The sequence below is a fragment of the Poecilia reticulata genome, chromosome 23 (genome assembly GCF_904066995.2).
Source record: "Poecilia reticulata chromosome 23, P_reticulata-male-v2, whole genome shotgun sequence".
Classification (NCBI taxonomy): Eukaryota; Metazoa; Chordata; class Actinopteri; order Cyprinodontiformes; family Poeciliidae; genus Poecilia; species Poecilia reticulata.
The window spans coordinates 1,726,769-1,740,933 of NC_088852.1; the positions used below are offsets into that span (position 1 = coordinate 1,726,769).

Here is a 14,165-nt window from a genome sequence, read left to right on the forward strand (position 1 = left end):
TTTGCATAATCACTTTGCAACGAGTCCTTAGCATTTTTAAATGAAGATTATGATTTTAGCTTTGAGTGAGTTAACTTTAACTTGTATTAAGGTTAAAATTGCAAATACGCAAAAAAATTATTTGAAATATGCACGTATATTTAAATTTAATTCAAGATAAAAATGATATTTAGGTCAATATGTTTGAAAAAAGAACATTTTCTATAAAGATTTTAATTTGTTTTTAGGAATAAATGTAACTCTGAGGTTGTTTTTGTCCAAATCTTTGATAAAAATAAAATGAAAAATGTTGTTTTGCTCCTCAGATCATCCAGTCTCTGGACGAGGACCCGGCCGCCCAGAACAGGCAGCTGACGCTCCGCCTGCAGCAGGTCGCCGCCGCCCTGGAGAACAAAGTCACTGACCTCTGACCTCACCAAGGGGGCGGGGCTTATTTTCTATTGTGAGCGTACGGACTCATCTGAATGTCTGGAGAGTCGCTAGCAGAGCCAGAAGAGACGAATTTCCACTCTGCGCCCAAAAACAAACGAGCAAAAAGAAAACATCTTTCTGAAATTCAACAGAAGTTGAAGAAAATCCAAGTGAAGCAACAGAACGTTTTGTTTTTTGGGACGTTTTGATCGGACCTTCAGCTGCTCCAGGATCCTTTTCCAGCTCTTTCTGCTGGACGGTACGGAGGCCCGGCGGGTCCAGATGTTCGAAACATCAGCGACTTTCTTTAGTTTTATTTTCATGTTTTCTGTTTGTATCCTGAGTTTCTGCTTCTGGGACACCAGAAACCAACGGCTGCATTTCTTTGACGTTCAGGAAGTTAGTTTAAAAAATAACTTTTAAAAACCCACCAAAGTCCAGAAAATCTGAAAAGTAAAATAAGTTACGTATTATATCATTTAAAAATCATGCAACATGAATTCAGCTGGTTTTGAGATAAACTAGATTCACATTAGTGAAGAAAATGTTTAAAAAATTTAATATTTCAGTTGTAGTAGCGCTTTTCCACCACTGGGAGTGCTGCTCACAACTTATAGTTCCCTTCTGAATTATTGCACAACCAACTAAAAAAGGTACTGATTTGTTTTTGTTTTTTTTAATCACATGAATCTTGACTTTTCTAATCATTGTTTTCAATTTATTTATTAATTCATCCATTTATAGTTCATTTTTATGGGTCCGCATAACATAATTTATATATTTTGCGCTAAAAATCTGAAATCCTGAGAGCTAGTTTGTGGAAAAGTTGGTCGATTTCAGTAATTTTCAGTAAATTCGTAAAACAAACAGAAAATGAAAGATGACCCTGGTTGGTTTAAGCCCCGCCCCTGAAACACCCAGCCTGCTCTGATTGGACAGCAGCAGTGGTCTGATCAGGCTCCGCCCACCAAACGTGACAATTATATTAATCATGAAATCTGCTTTCATTTCGGCTCAAATTTCCATAATATAAATGAAAATACGCAAAATTTTATGAGTTGAACTTGTTACACACATCATGACAGAAACTCAGAAATGTTTTTTATATTAAACATCGTATCAAATCTGTAAACCATCACAGCTTTTCTTTCACTGAAGCCACTTTGGTGCCAAATGCTCTGAATCTAGGACAAGTTTGAGTCTAAAAGGATTTTCGGTACTTTTACGATTAAAAAAATGTGAAACTTTAGTGTGTCGTTGACGAAACGTCCGGACGAACTCTTGTTTTTGTGTTTTCATGTTTGAAACATTTTGCAGCCTTCGTGGATGAACAATATGTCCGTCTCTGCCGACGCTTGCTTCTGTCTGCCTTCTCTTTGCCACCAGCGAGTGCCTTAAAGAGTTGAAGTGGATCTGAAAGGAACAAACCGACCAGAACCGGACCACAGAACTGAATGTTTCAGCCATTTGTTTAAGTCTAGACTTGGCACTAACTGAACAGCAGAGGGCGCTAAACATTGAGGATGAGACAAAATGTTTTATGCTAGCAGTTGCTTTTTCTGACAAAAATGTTTAGATTGGATCCAAAAATAATTAAATGTTTAGAAGAACCAAATAAATTGATCCAGAACTACTCCTGATTTGAGTTCAGAAAAACAAAATTTGGACAAAAAAAGTTATTGTCAATCCTCAGAAACGTGTTTATAATCCGACTGGCGGCCATTTTCCAGATTCCTAAACAGCGAGGCCGGTACTTGTCGTACAACCGACCCGATCCGTTGGTTTGCGCCGCCTTTTCACAGAGGATCTTTAGTTTCTAGGCGACAGAAATTGTGAAACTGTCCCTTTGAATTCTTGTCCTGACCCGATTATGATCAACTCCAGTTTGTTTCAGGCAGAAACAGAAACTCAAATGTGAACTTTGCTGCCAAATGTTCTGATCGTCTGGGTTCTGCAGGAACCGAGTCGAGGGTCTTTGTGTTTCTGTGTTAGAATATGTTGAAGAACATTCAGGCTTCGTCCTGATGCCTGATCCAGTAACGGACTTTAAAGCCAGCGTTGCCGTTGGTTACGGTTGTGAAGCGACAGCAGGAATGGTTTGGATGGACCAAACTCTAGACTTTGAAATGGACTCGAATGGGACTAGATGTTACCAGAACCGGTCTGAACTGAACTGAAGCCCAAATCTGTTACTCTTCTGTTGAAGTGGGGAAAAAATCCAGATCTAGGAAGTCCAAATATCCAATAAAGTATGTTTATACAAATGAAAGAAAGGTGTCTGGTTTCATTTTAACATGTTTTTATGTTCAATGTTCTTCTTAAAATGAATTAACTGGGTTCCAGCTGAATGTTGCTCTTACTTTTCTGTGTTTTATTTATTAAATCTGAAAGAAATATGCTTTGCAGATGATGTGGCTGCAGCAGCCATATGTCTATTTTAGAAAGCTAAATTAATCTAGCTGGACGCTTTACTAGAACTTGGACCAAAGTGCAAGTGATGGGAAAAAACAGTTTTTGGTTAAACATTAATATTTCCATCCATCTTTGCACGTTTTAACAGTTTTCAGCTCATTTGTGACGTTTAAACCCAGAAGAATCCGGTGTTCCGGTTTCTCTCCTCTAAAGCGGACCGGAGCAACTCTGAGCCTCCGCAGGTGTTTCCCATTGACCTCAACAAGCCGCCATTCTTTACATCCACAAACCAGAAACACAGGTAAGTTTTTCAAATGTCTCTTTACGTTAGTTTCTCGTTTATTGGTTTGTGAATTTAGAGTTAATAATTAAGGAATTTAATAAAAGTGAAACGCGTCACCCAGAGTGATCTGTTTCAAACGCTAGTTTGTTAATTTGGATTAAAAAAATAAAACCAGCTTCTCGGGACGCTACAGTATTAAAATTAGACCCATTAAATGTAATTTTTAGACGGAAATATATTGTTGCTTCGACGATCACGGGGAAAACCGCTGACACCCAACTGAAGGCTAATATGCTAATTAATCGGATAACCGGAAGAAGACTATAAAAATAAAAGTAGGGTGAACTTATTCAGTCATATGCTGTGTATATACTAGTTAAACTTTTGTATTACCATTAAACGGTTCAACTTAAATGTTTGCTTAAAAAAAACATCAGTCTCACCAACGGAGTTTAAAAGTTGGCAAGTTCCTGTTTTTATTTTGTGAGACCACTTCCGGTTACCGGCAAGCGAATGTTCGCTAGTTATTTTTCTCCGAGCTAGCTTGCTAACGAAATATTTAGCTTTAAAATTTAGTCTAGCATTTAATTTTTATATTCAATTTTAAATTAACCAATGAAGACCATACGTTACTTTTTAAATGTGGTTCAACAGAATCATAAAAAATAAAATAAAATGACTATGAAACTTGTTCTAAAATATTTTTTAGGCTAAAAATTATGTAAAAAAAATAAAAACAATAAAAGTCTATTTAATAGTAGCAGCCTAAACAAGAATGTGATGATCGCAATTCTGCTGTGCTTTCCATTTTAACAGAAATTATCTGCAGGCCGGAACCGGACCGGTTCTGATCAGAGGTGAGTTCATAATTTCGGGTCAGTTAATCTCTAATAAACATCAAATGTTAGGGATTTAATTGTTAGTTTTAGGGCAGCAGAATCTAGTTTTTAGATAATCAAGTTTGTCTACAAAATAATTATTTCACTGTTATTTTAGGGAAAAGAAACACATTTTTTCTTTTTATGATAAAACAAAGTTTTTAACTGGATTAAATTTTATTTAACTGCGTTGTATTTGGGGTTAATTCTAGAAATGCAACACTGCCCCCTTGTGGTCAATGAATACAACACATCCTGCAGAGATTTTTTTTTATATTTTATAAACTAAGTTTTTAACCGCTGGTTTGCAGGTAACTTTAAAAAATAAAAAAAAATCTTCGCACAACATTATAGGAACTGAAATTTCGAACTTGACCTGTTTGGCAGCTCAAACATAAGTTTTATTCAATAAAAACCAAACAAGAAATATTAGAAATCTTAACCAATCTTATTTAAAACGTTCTTAAAGTGTTTTAAATTAATAAGAGGTATAACTTGTAATAGTTGAACATTTTCTGGAATTTAACATGCAAAAGACAGTTTCATAAAATAAAAAGCATCCACTTATAATAAATTGTGAAACTTTTACTTTACTTCCGGGTTAAAGCTGAACAAAAATGATCGTTTTATAGATTAAAGTCAAAATAATTTCCTTTTAGTTTAACCTTCAGGGTTCAGGTTCTTCAACTTTGGCGGCCATTTTACAATTTCATATTTAAAGATTAGAAAAAATGTTAGTGTGCCAACACTGCCCCCTGGTGTTCTGATTTCATTTTTCTTAACCATCGCACAGCATTATGGGAACTGAAGTTTCCAACTTTAAATAATTTCTCAGCTCAAACCAATGAGAATTAAAACTTTATTCAGTAAAAACAAACAGAAAACATTAGAAATCTTAACCCACCTCTTTATTTAAACGCTCTTAAAGTGTTTTAAATAAATAAATAACAGATGTAATAAAGGTAATATTTCTAATAGATTAACATTTCTGGAAGAAATAAACGTGCAAAAAATAGTTTACAAAATAAGAAGCATTGATTTTATTTCTGGATAAAAGAGGAAAAATTTACATTTATAAAAAGTCAAAATAATTTCCCTTTATTTTAAACTTCAACTTTCACCACTGGTTTGCAGATAACTTTATAAAAATAAAAATAAAAACCTTCACACAGCATTATGGGAACTGAAATTCCCAACTTTAACTAATTTGGTAACATTTTATAATTTCAGATTTACAGAATCTTACAATATTTGTAGTGGTATAATTTAAGTAATTAATGTATTGAGGAACCGCTGCAGCTGTACGTTTTATTATCATGTGGAGGTAGACAGACGAAGGTCAGCTGGAGGTCGTTCTCAGCTGAGGTAGGTGAGGACGACGGACTGGATGGGCATCCTGCAGACGGGGCACAGCTTGTTCCTCCTCTTCAGCTTCCTGGCGCAGACGTAGCAGGACATGAGGTGTCCGGTGCGCCCGTGGACGATGCAGCCGTTTTTGGGTCGGGACTGGCAGATGAGACACGGGTCCAGACACGAGTCCGGCAGCCGGGATTCGGCCGACACGCTGCGCTCCAGGTCCGGCACCGGGTCCTGGGAGTCGCCCGACGACGACGGCTGGGACTCGGGCGCCCAGAGCTTCTCCTGGGAGGAAGAGGAGGAGGAAGGCTGGGAGGAGCAGAGGGCATTCTGGGAGTTTGGGGCGGAGCAGTCGGACCAATTCTGGGAGTTCAGAGGAGTTTTCGCTCTTTTTCCATCAGGAACGTCGACGCCGTCGTTGTCCTCCACATCCGAACCTGCAGGAGACGCACAAGGAGTTTCAACTGGAAGAACAACAGTCAGAGCGGTAATTAAAACTCTTCAAAACATCTAAATGTAAAGTTTAAGATAAAAAATAAAAAGCTTCATGTTTCTGGAAAAAAAAAAATCCTCAACACTTTTTGTATCCAATTATTAATCTATTATGAAAAATAAACACCTTTGCACTATATTTATGTTAAATAAAGCAGAAACTTTATTAATGGAAGCACACACTCAAAGGCTTTTATGCTGAAAGAACAAATTCAGAGCAGAAATTAAACCAAACTGCACAAGAATTATGTACATTTTGAGTCTTAGATTTAAAAAAGTCTTAATATTTTCTGGCCAAAACTCAAGTTGCAGTTTCAGCTTCACCTGGTTCAAATTCTCCCATTAATCATCTTTTGTATCCAATTATTAATCTGTTAATATAAAACATAATCAGCTCTTCATCGATGTTTCGCTGCAGATGCATCGTTTGCTACTAAAAGTTTTGTAGTTTTTCAGACTAGCCATTAGCTTTAGCCTCCAACAAAAACATTGTTTTTGTTCTGTTGCCTAAACAAAGTTTGATTGAAATTAAACACACTAGAACCCACCTGGAGTTTCTTTGGCAGCTGATTGGTCGGTGGGCTTCGTGGGGAGGGCTTTAGGGTCGGCGGACGCCTCCGGCAGCCAATCGCGTCGCAGCGTCCAGCAGCGGAAGCAGTTTCTGGGCAGCGGCGGGTTCAGCTCGTCACACTTGGAGCAGCGCCAGTAATCCTGAGAGAGAAACCCATGGAACTGAGTGAAGAGAGGCTAGCGCTAACGCTAATGCTAACACGTTGCTACTCACAGCTTCTGTGATCTCCGTGTCGTCGTCGAACGAGTCGTCGTCTTCCGCCTCGAAGATGGTGACTTCATAAACCTGAGGAGGACGATCGATGAATAACAACAAAAAGTCAACATTCAGTTTGTTTGGCCACCAGGACAGAAACCATTTTGGCTCAATAATCATTTACGTTTTAGCTGATCTATAATCGATGGCTGTGGTTTCGTCTCACCTGGTCGTCGGCGGACAGCGACGCGTCGTCCTCGTTGTAGTCGTCCGAGTCGACCGACTCCACCTCGAACTCCACGCTGAAGTTGTCGCTGTCTGAGTCGGACGCCGCGATCGTGACCTCCGACCTCCCGGACCGGACGCTGTGGGAGTCGGACGACTGGCTGCCGCAGTTGTCCCGCCCACTTCCCAGCCCTCCAATCACACACCAGGACAGGCTGCCGTCGAACGTCAGCGAGTAGCTGTCCGAGCGCCGCCGCTTCCTGCTGTCGTCCGAGTCTTCGTCCTCCGACTGCTGCTCCTCTTCCTCTCCCTCTGTGCTGCGGGACGGACCTGAGAGGGGGCGGGGTTTATGCCAGGTGCATGCTGATTGGTCGGTTTCAATCAGCAGAAACTCACCTGAGTCGCTCCGTCTCCTCCTCCTCCTCTGGTCTGTAGATGAAGATGAACTTTCAGCTCCCTGAACGAAAAACATCAAACTCAGGTTTGGTTTGGAGAATAAAAATAACACAAACGGATAAAAATAATTTAATGCACTGAAAATGTTTATGAGCAGAAGGTAATTAAATGTAAAACAATATTTTAGACAAAAATGGAGGATCGTCGTCTTTTAATTTATCACCGAATGTTTTGAGTTTATTTGATTAAAACATTTGAAAGTTAGATTAAAAGTCTCCAATATTACATTTTAATATCGTTTTTCCTTTTTAGCAGCAAACATGACTGAATTTAGATAAAATTTCTGTTAAATTCTAGTTTGATTCACATCAGGGGTGTTCAAGCTGTGGTTCAGGGGCCTTTTGTGGCCCTTGAAAAGACGTCGTTTGGCCCCGATCACAAGTCAAAAATAACTTTAAAAATTTGGCCAACAAACCAGAAAACAATTAAAAATTGTGATTTATTTTTAAGGCGACAGTTTGAAGCCTTTTACGTTTTTAATGATCTACAGATTTTATTAAATTGTTTTTTATTGAGCATGTAAATAAAAATAAAACTAAAATATTAAATAAAAATGTAAAACACACACAGTAAACTAATCTTTAGTTCTTTGCATTTTGTTGCCTAAAACACATTAAAATCATTATTTTAGTGTTAAATCTGCAGCTAAAATATACTTTAATAAAATCTAAATTAGTTTATTTCAATAATCCATTCATCACAATCAGATTATTTCTTCCCCTTTAAAGTTAAAATATACATTTAGATTTGAAATAAAGTGTAAAAAAAACCCTTTTGAGTTTTTTGATCCATTATCAATATAAATATTGATGATGTAACGACTCACCTCCGTCTGGCTGCTGTGAGCTTCACTCGACTCCGTTGTTGAATCTGTGAAAACAGAAACAAGTTTTTTCAGTTTATTCAACATTTCAGTCTAATAAAATGTGTTCACTGTAAAACCTGACAGGTTGTACAACAGATCATTTACATTAAACACATTTTATTTTACAATTGGATCAAATTTAAACTTTTTGTTTTACTAAAATGTTTTATTTCTCTTATTTCAGTTAATTCTCCTTTAAACTCGTAGATTTAATCTGAGAAAATAATCTGTAACATTTATCGTGACCCTAATTAGTTTAACTTCTTTACAATCTGACGTTTGTCGGCCTACCTTGGTTCCTCACGGCCTCCAGGTTCTTGGTGATCATTGCAAACAAAACCCTGAAACAGAAACACGTTTCAGTTCCAACATGGCGGAGGAACCGGAACCAGAACCAGAACCAGAACCGGAGGAGACTCGGACTCACCTTGGTTCCTTCACGGAGAAGCTGTCAACGCCCAGAACCCGGCCCAGAGCGTCCTGAGCGCAGTGGACAATGTGCTGCTGGTTCTGGTCGTACAGCTGCCTCTGCATGATGTACTGACCCAGGTAGAACATGACCTGGACAGAACGGCCAATCAGAACGCAGCATTACAGAAAACCCACCATCTTTCATGCTGCAAATATTAAGATTTTAAAGAAAACCAACTCATTCTCTGGCACAGAAATTAAACTGTGGTCGTCATAACAACGGGAAGACTAAAACCTCCCGTATCCGATTTTTCCAAGATTTTTACTTTGACCCTAGAATCTCTTAAAGGTGGAGAGACGGTGTGACGTTGTTCCGCACTGAGGACGTTCTGTACCTCCTTTATGGTGAAAACGTCCTTGGTGGCTCCGGCGTGTTGCAGCAGAGAGCCGAACTCCACCTTCGGTCTCACCTGAACACAAACAGGAAGTGAGTCACGCAGTAAAACCAGGAAGTGGCGGTTTCAACGGCAGCAGCGCTCACCAGCTTGTTTTCATTGGTGAACTCCCCGTCAGCTGACATGGTGATGCCGGTTGCTGCGGCGCACAAACATAAACAAAGTGAGTTATTACTGAGGTTCTGCTCAGTCCGGCCCAAACTGGACGGATTAAACCAGAAACATGAAAATCAATAAGATCTGCGATCAGTTTATAACATAATTAATCCGTTAAATAAAAGCAGAACTGAATTAGTTAAATGTAACTAAATACAACAACCTCAGTTTGTTAGTGTAGAGAGAAACAAATGTTTAAAAAAATTTGACATTTTTCTTTAGTTTGCATTTCAGAGCCAAAGTGGAAAATATTTCAGAAAAACAGGCGATTATTCCAAAACGACAAACTTTTTAACTTAAAATGTTTTCCTGAACACAAAAAACTAAACATTGATCGATTAATCATGATTGATTAATCACGATTAATCAATTACAGTCCAACAGTTTTAGCTTCACCTGGTTCAAATTCTGTAAATAAAATCTTAACAGCTTCTGCATCCAACTATTGATTGATTAATCTAAAAAAATGATCAGATCTTCACTGTATTGATAAGTTGAGCAGAAAGTATTGATTTTTATTTTATTTTTTTTTTAGCTGCAGATCATTTGGTACAAATAGTTACTAAATAATGCTGTTAGTCCATGTTGGGCAATAAAATTTGTTATTTATTTGCATCTTTTAATATTGTATAAAAAAATTAAGAGGTAAAATAAAAACATTGACAAATTCTGTCCGATTATAGATTATAAAATTAATAGTTTTAGTTTAAAAAATTGCGCTGAATCTTTTAGCTACAACATTTAAGCAATAATCAATAAATCAATTAACCGCATAAAAAATTTAAATAAATTTCTCTTTCTAGCAAAAACAGGATGATAAAAGTTTTCGGTTTGAAGGACAATGTTGTTCATAATTCGTTTATTTTAGATATTTAAATGTCTTCCAGTTTAATTTAAAATGTTCTGAATATATTCTTGCATTATTTTACCATTGTATTACTTTAAAACACTTTAAAAACAACATTATGGTTAATCATGACAGGAACATCTACATCCAGACACAAACAGTCGTTAAAATCTAAATATTCTGATAATTTATTCACCTCTTTTTAAAACCGTTTCACTCCAGATGAAGAGCAGAAATGATGATTCTTACCTGAGTTTAGAGCAGTTCTGGCCTCAGCAGCCCATCCTGTGCAAAGCAGAGCAGATAAAGTGCAGTGAGCAGCGCCAGCAGAACCGGCACCTCTTATGCTCCCACTCAGACATGTTGGGACTAGACCGGCAGTCTGGGCTGCCCCCCCCCAGTCTGGGCCGGCCCCCCGCCTGAACCGGGCCTATCAGCGGCCCTGCAGCGCTGAGTCAGCAGCAGAAACCCAGCAGCTGATTCAATCAGCTGCTGCTGCAGACATGCCAGGACTAGTCCACTGTGACTCAGCTCTCCCTAGTTAGGTCGCCGTGACAACCAGCTAGTCACCAGTAACCAATGCGTGCGTGAGTCGGTCAGGAACAGGAAGTAGTTCCTCCATAAACAGCTGGCAGAACATCAAATTACCACTGAGTTTACGTCCATATGTATGTTCATGTTATTTGTTTGAAATAAAGTTATTAAAAAAAGGAAAAAAGATCAAATTACATTTCATTCATCCGAGAAAAAAAACAAAAAAACGCAACATTTCCTTTTTGTCCCCCCCAAAAAAATTACCCTGAAGTAAAAGTAAAAATATTTTAACATATTTTTACTTGTTTGGTAAAATGTTTACTCAAGTACTAACTAATCTAATTATTAATAATTTATTATTTACAAATTACATCATCAGATGAATCAAAATATAAAGTTAAGTGTAATTTTTTTTAAGGACCAAAATGACTACAAATAATATAATAAAAATAAAATCATGCAAAAGTAAATGTTTATAAATCAGTTTCTTTCAATAAATAACTTTAACAGAAACTGCAGGAGTGAGTCTGAGCCTGGTGAGTTTTTAGTTAAAACAAGTTTCTTTTTCATTTACTGGGTAGAAAATCCAGAACTTTGACTCAAATAAGAGCAGAATGTGGTAAAAATACTCCTAAAGTTTAGTAAATGTAACTAGTTCCTACCCAAGTCTGATCTCAGGAAAGTCACAATTATCCCAATAAACTCTAAATATATTTGTGTCTGCATTCAATTAGTTCTTCTTAACATTCAATAATATTGAATATCTTTCACACTGATCAGCTCCTCCAGAATTTCTCGATTGTTTTTGTGATTTCGTAATTTAGACGGAACACATGAAGAGCTGCAGCGGGCCGGATTTGGCCCCCGGGCCTCGAGTTTGACACCTGTGCTCCGTCTCTTGAAAATGAATAAAACGTTTATGTCTGGACATGTTGGCTGGTTGATTTTCCTCCAGTGTTGGGCAATAAAACGTTTTAATAATTTAACCAGAAACACAAAATGTAAACAGAAAAAAATGTTTTAAAATTCAATAAGACACAAAAACGTCCAGAACCTGATTTACCTCGTTTTCTGGTTGTTTTCAAACATATACGCAGCTTTTTAACGACACTAAAATAACAGAATATTACCTTTATTAGCATATTAAATCCTACAGTCCTTAATTTAAAAAATTTATAAATTTAACACAAACTTTTCTTAAGTCTTTTAGCGCCTAGTTTCATTTGTTTCCTCTTTCTGTATTGAAATAAATACTTAAAAATTGTAAACCTTTGAAATAATAAAATCCAGGTTATTCCAGTAAATTTTAATTTCCTGCCACGTTTAAAAATGTCTCATCAAAACTTAAATAAATTTTAACCATCTTTTTCCAACTCAAACTGTGACTTTACATAATTTCCCTCATTTGTATTTGCATAATATCTAAAACATAAATTTAAAAAATGGAAATAATCAGGAATATTTCCTTACTTACTTTTATAATTTGGTGTCCAATATTATAATTTAAGTTTCTTAGAATTTATCTTATTTAAATTTACCCTGACAAAAAGAGAGAAATAAAGTTTATTAAAAAAAAAACATTTTTAAAAAGTAAATGTATATTTTTCGCACAATCAAAATACAGACAAATGCATGTATGCCTTTTCTAATGGTATTTCTTTTAGATTAATATATAAAAACAAAGGTTTAGTAGTTTTATGAAGTTTACCTAAAGTTTTATTTATATTTAAAATGTACAAACTGTGCCGACACATTTGTTAAATCCTTCACATTTTGTTTCCAGTCATTAAAATTTTATTTTTTTACATAATTTTCTTTAAACATAAAAAAACCTACAAGTTAAATGAATTTTTTTATCAAAAATGTGTAACTTCAATAATATTTGCTCATTATTTATACTTACAGAAAAATAATCCACACAACTTTCTTACTTATTGCCACATTTTTGTTCAAATGTTTATGAAAAAAATCAAACTTTTAAATTGGCTAAAATTTGTTTCTAAAGATTTTGTGAATTGATTAAAATATTTTAAATATCTACTCTGGTATTTATGTTTTTGTAACAAACTTAATGCTGTAATGTGAGATCCAGTCGTTTAAATAAAACTATTTAAGTTTTAGTTTCAATAAATTTGGTTGGATTAATAATTTAGGTAGAAATTTGGCATTTTTTGTGCAAAACTGTTATGTGTCGTAAAATAATCGTATTTTTCCATTTCATTCCGTTTTAGTTGTTCAAAATGTGTAAATAAAACAGATTAATGTTAATGAAATAGGTAATAAAAAGCAGAAGCACCCAGGCTTGCATGGATGAGTTTGGGCTCATGTTTTTGTTTTTCCCCATCCAGAAAGAACAGAATGTTTTCTAGAAGCTACTGGACCGTTTTCGGTCCGAACCCCACGTGTTGGACGGATTTGTCCGGACTTGTCCCGCTTCCCTCCCGCCCACTTGATCTCAACAGACCGCAATGAGCCAAAACAAAGTCTGCCATAAGCTCCGGTAACATTTTATTATTCCTACACACAAATTAAGGGAAGATTAAAAAGCAAAAACAAGAAATTTAAAAAATAAATAAATGTACATTTAAACGGTGCAGTCAAGCTGGCTTTATTTACGCACTAATCTTTGTAACGGCTGTGTTAGAAAACTACATGCTGACTGAACTGAAGTTACACTCATAAAAAGAAAAACACGAAGAATTTATTTTAGATAAATAACGAGTTTTCTAGCTCTGGAAGAACAAAACATTTTTGCCCAGCGTTCCTCCCTACCATTCCGGTACGTTTCAGTTAGGAAACTCCGAGGCTCTGCGGCCTACTTCTATTAGCTTGACGATAACTTCGTATTTCTACTGAAATTACAACGTAAAACACTTAAGTAATTGGCCTTAAATTACTTACCTTTAACAGCTTGGTAAACAAATTCTTTAAATGCTCATTAAATGTTCAGTATTCCGAAAACACTTTCGAGTATTTAGATCTCGCTTCGTTCCTTCTAGTTTATATTCGGCGCCTCTGGTGATGTTATGGCGCCCCTAGTGTCCGGAGTCTGTGGTTACGTAACTCCAACACGGTGAAAAAGTGTTGACATATTTTTACGCAAAATAAGGCTAAAATAATAAATTTTTTTATCTATGTGGATGATCCAAAGATCCATAAATGTCTCAAATACCTTATACCTGGGTGCCTCAAATCCAGGCCCTTCGGCTATTAGATGCGTCCCTGGTGCAGCACACCTGATTCAAATGGCTGAATTACCTGTTATGTCAGGTTCTCCGGAATCCCGCTAACAACCTGATTAAGCCTGCAACAAATGCTTACTTCAATAATCTATTATTCATTTAACCACTCTAACCTGTTTTAAATCAGAAAATAAACATTTTATTGCTTAAAATGCAACAATATACCACTTTTTATTATTTTCCTGAACAGAATTTGGACCAGGTAAAGGTAAAACTAACTTGAGTTCTGGGTAGAACATATTTATCTATTAAATGCAAAATGTGTACTTTTTGTACAATTTCGACTTAATTACTGCTCTGACTTGTTCTTTTAGCAAATGGCTTTTTTGAGCCATTACACTCCAGCCAACAGTTAATTACTAAATTAGCTGCAATA

General features: G+C 36.3%; 2 protein-coding genes across 5 annotated transcripts in view; one reads left to right on the top strand and one right to left on the bottom strand.

Annotated features, from left to right (window-relative positions):
* The window catches only part of LOC103459096 (plexin-B2-like), a 46,902-nt gene extending 44,218 nt beyond the window's left edge, over positions 1-2,684 (top strand). For both annotated transcript variants that reach the window (XM_081603914.1, XM_081603915.1), the window contains exon 41: positions 306-2,684. In XM_081603914.1, coding sequence (XP_081460040.1) covers positions 306-410 — 105 coding nt within the window. In that variant the 3' untranslated portion in view covers positions 411-2,684. The remainder of the gene's footprint in view (positions 1-305) is intronic.
* Positions 2,685-4,829: 2,145 nt separating this feature from the next.
* Positions 4,830-13,783, bottom strand: mdm2 (MDM2 proto-oncogene). 3 transcript variants are annotated; one of them, XM_008400338.3, is made up of 12 exons: positions 13,720-13,783; positions 10,263-10,298; positions 9,097-9,149; positions 8,951-9,025; positions 8,572-8,705; positions 8,436-8,485; positions 8,106-8,149; positions 7,220-7,280; positions 6,825-7,153; positions 6,617-6,688; positions 6,381-6,564; positions 4,830-5,777 (listed from the first exon to the last, which is right to left on the bottom strand). In XM_008400338.3, the coding sequence occupies exons 3-12, from the start codon at positions 9,133-9,135 to the stop codon at positions 5,341-5,343; spliced, it is 1,425 nt and encodes a 474-aa protein (XP_008398560.2). In that variant the 5' UTR covers positions 9,136-9,149; positions 10,263-10,298; positions 13,720-13,783; the 3' UTR covers positions 4,830-5,340. The 3 variants fall into 3 exon arrangements, with proteins under 3 accessions (XP_008398560.2, XP_008398561.2, XP_008398559.2); XM_008400339.3 differs by lacking the exon at positions 13,720-13,783 and adding an exon at positions 13,449-13,605 and having other exon boundaries at positions 6,381-6,543; XM_008400337.3 differs by lacking the exon at positions 13,720-13,783 and adding an exon at positions 13,449-13,605.
* Positions 13,784-14,165: the final 382 nt, after the last annotated feature.

Coding starts and splice junctions, on each gene's coding strand:
- mdm2 (XM_008400338.3), bottom strand. CDS start 9,135: ATGTCAGCTGACGGGGAGTTCACCAATGAAAACAAGCTG. Junction 7,281..8,105: donor CTCACAGCAGCCAGACGGAG/GTGAGTCGTTAC, acceptor TTTTTCGTTCAG/GGAGCTGAAAGTTCATCTTC. Junction 6,565..6,616: donor ACACGGAGATCACAGAAGCT/GTGAGTAGCAAC, acceptor CTCTTCACTCAG/TTCCATGGGTTTCTCTCTCA.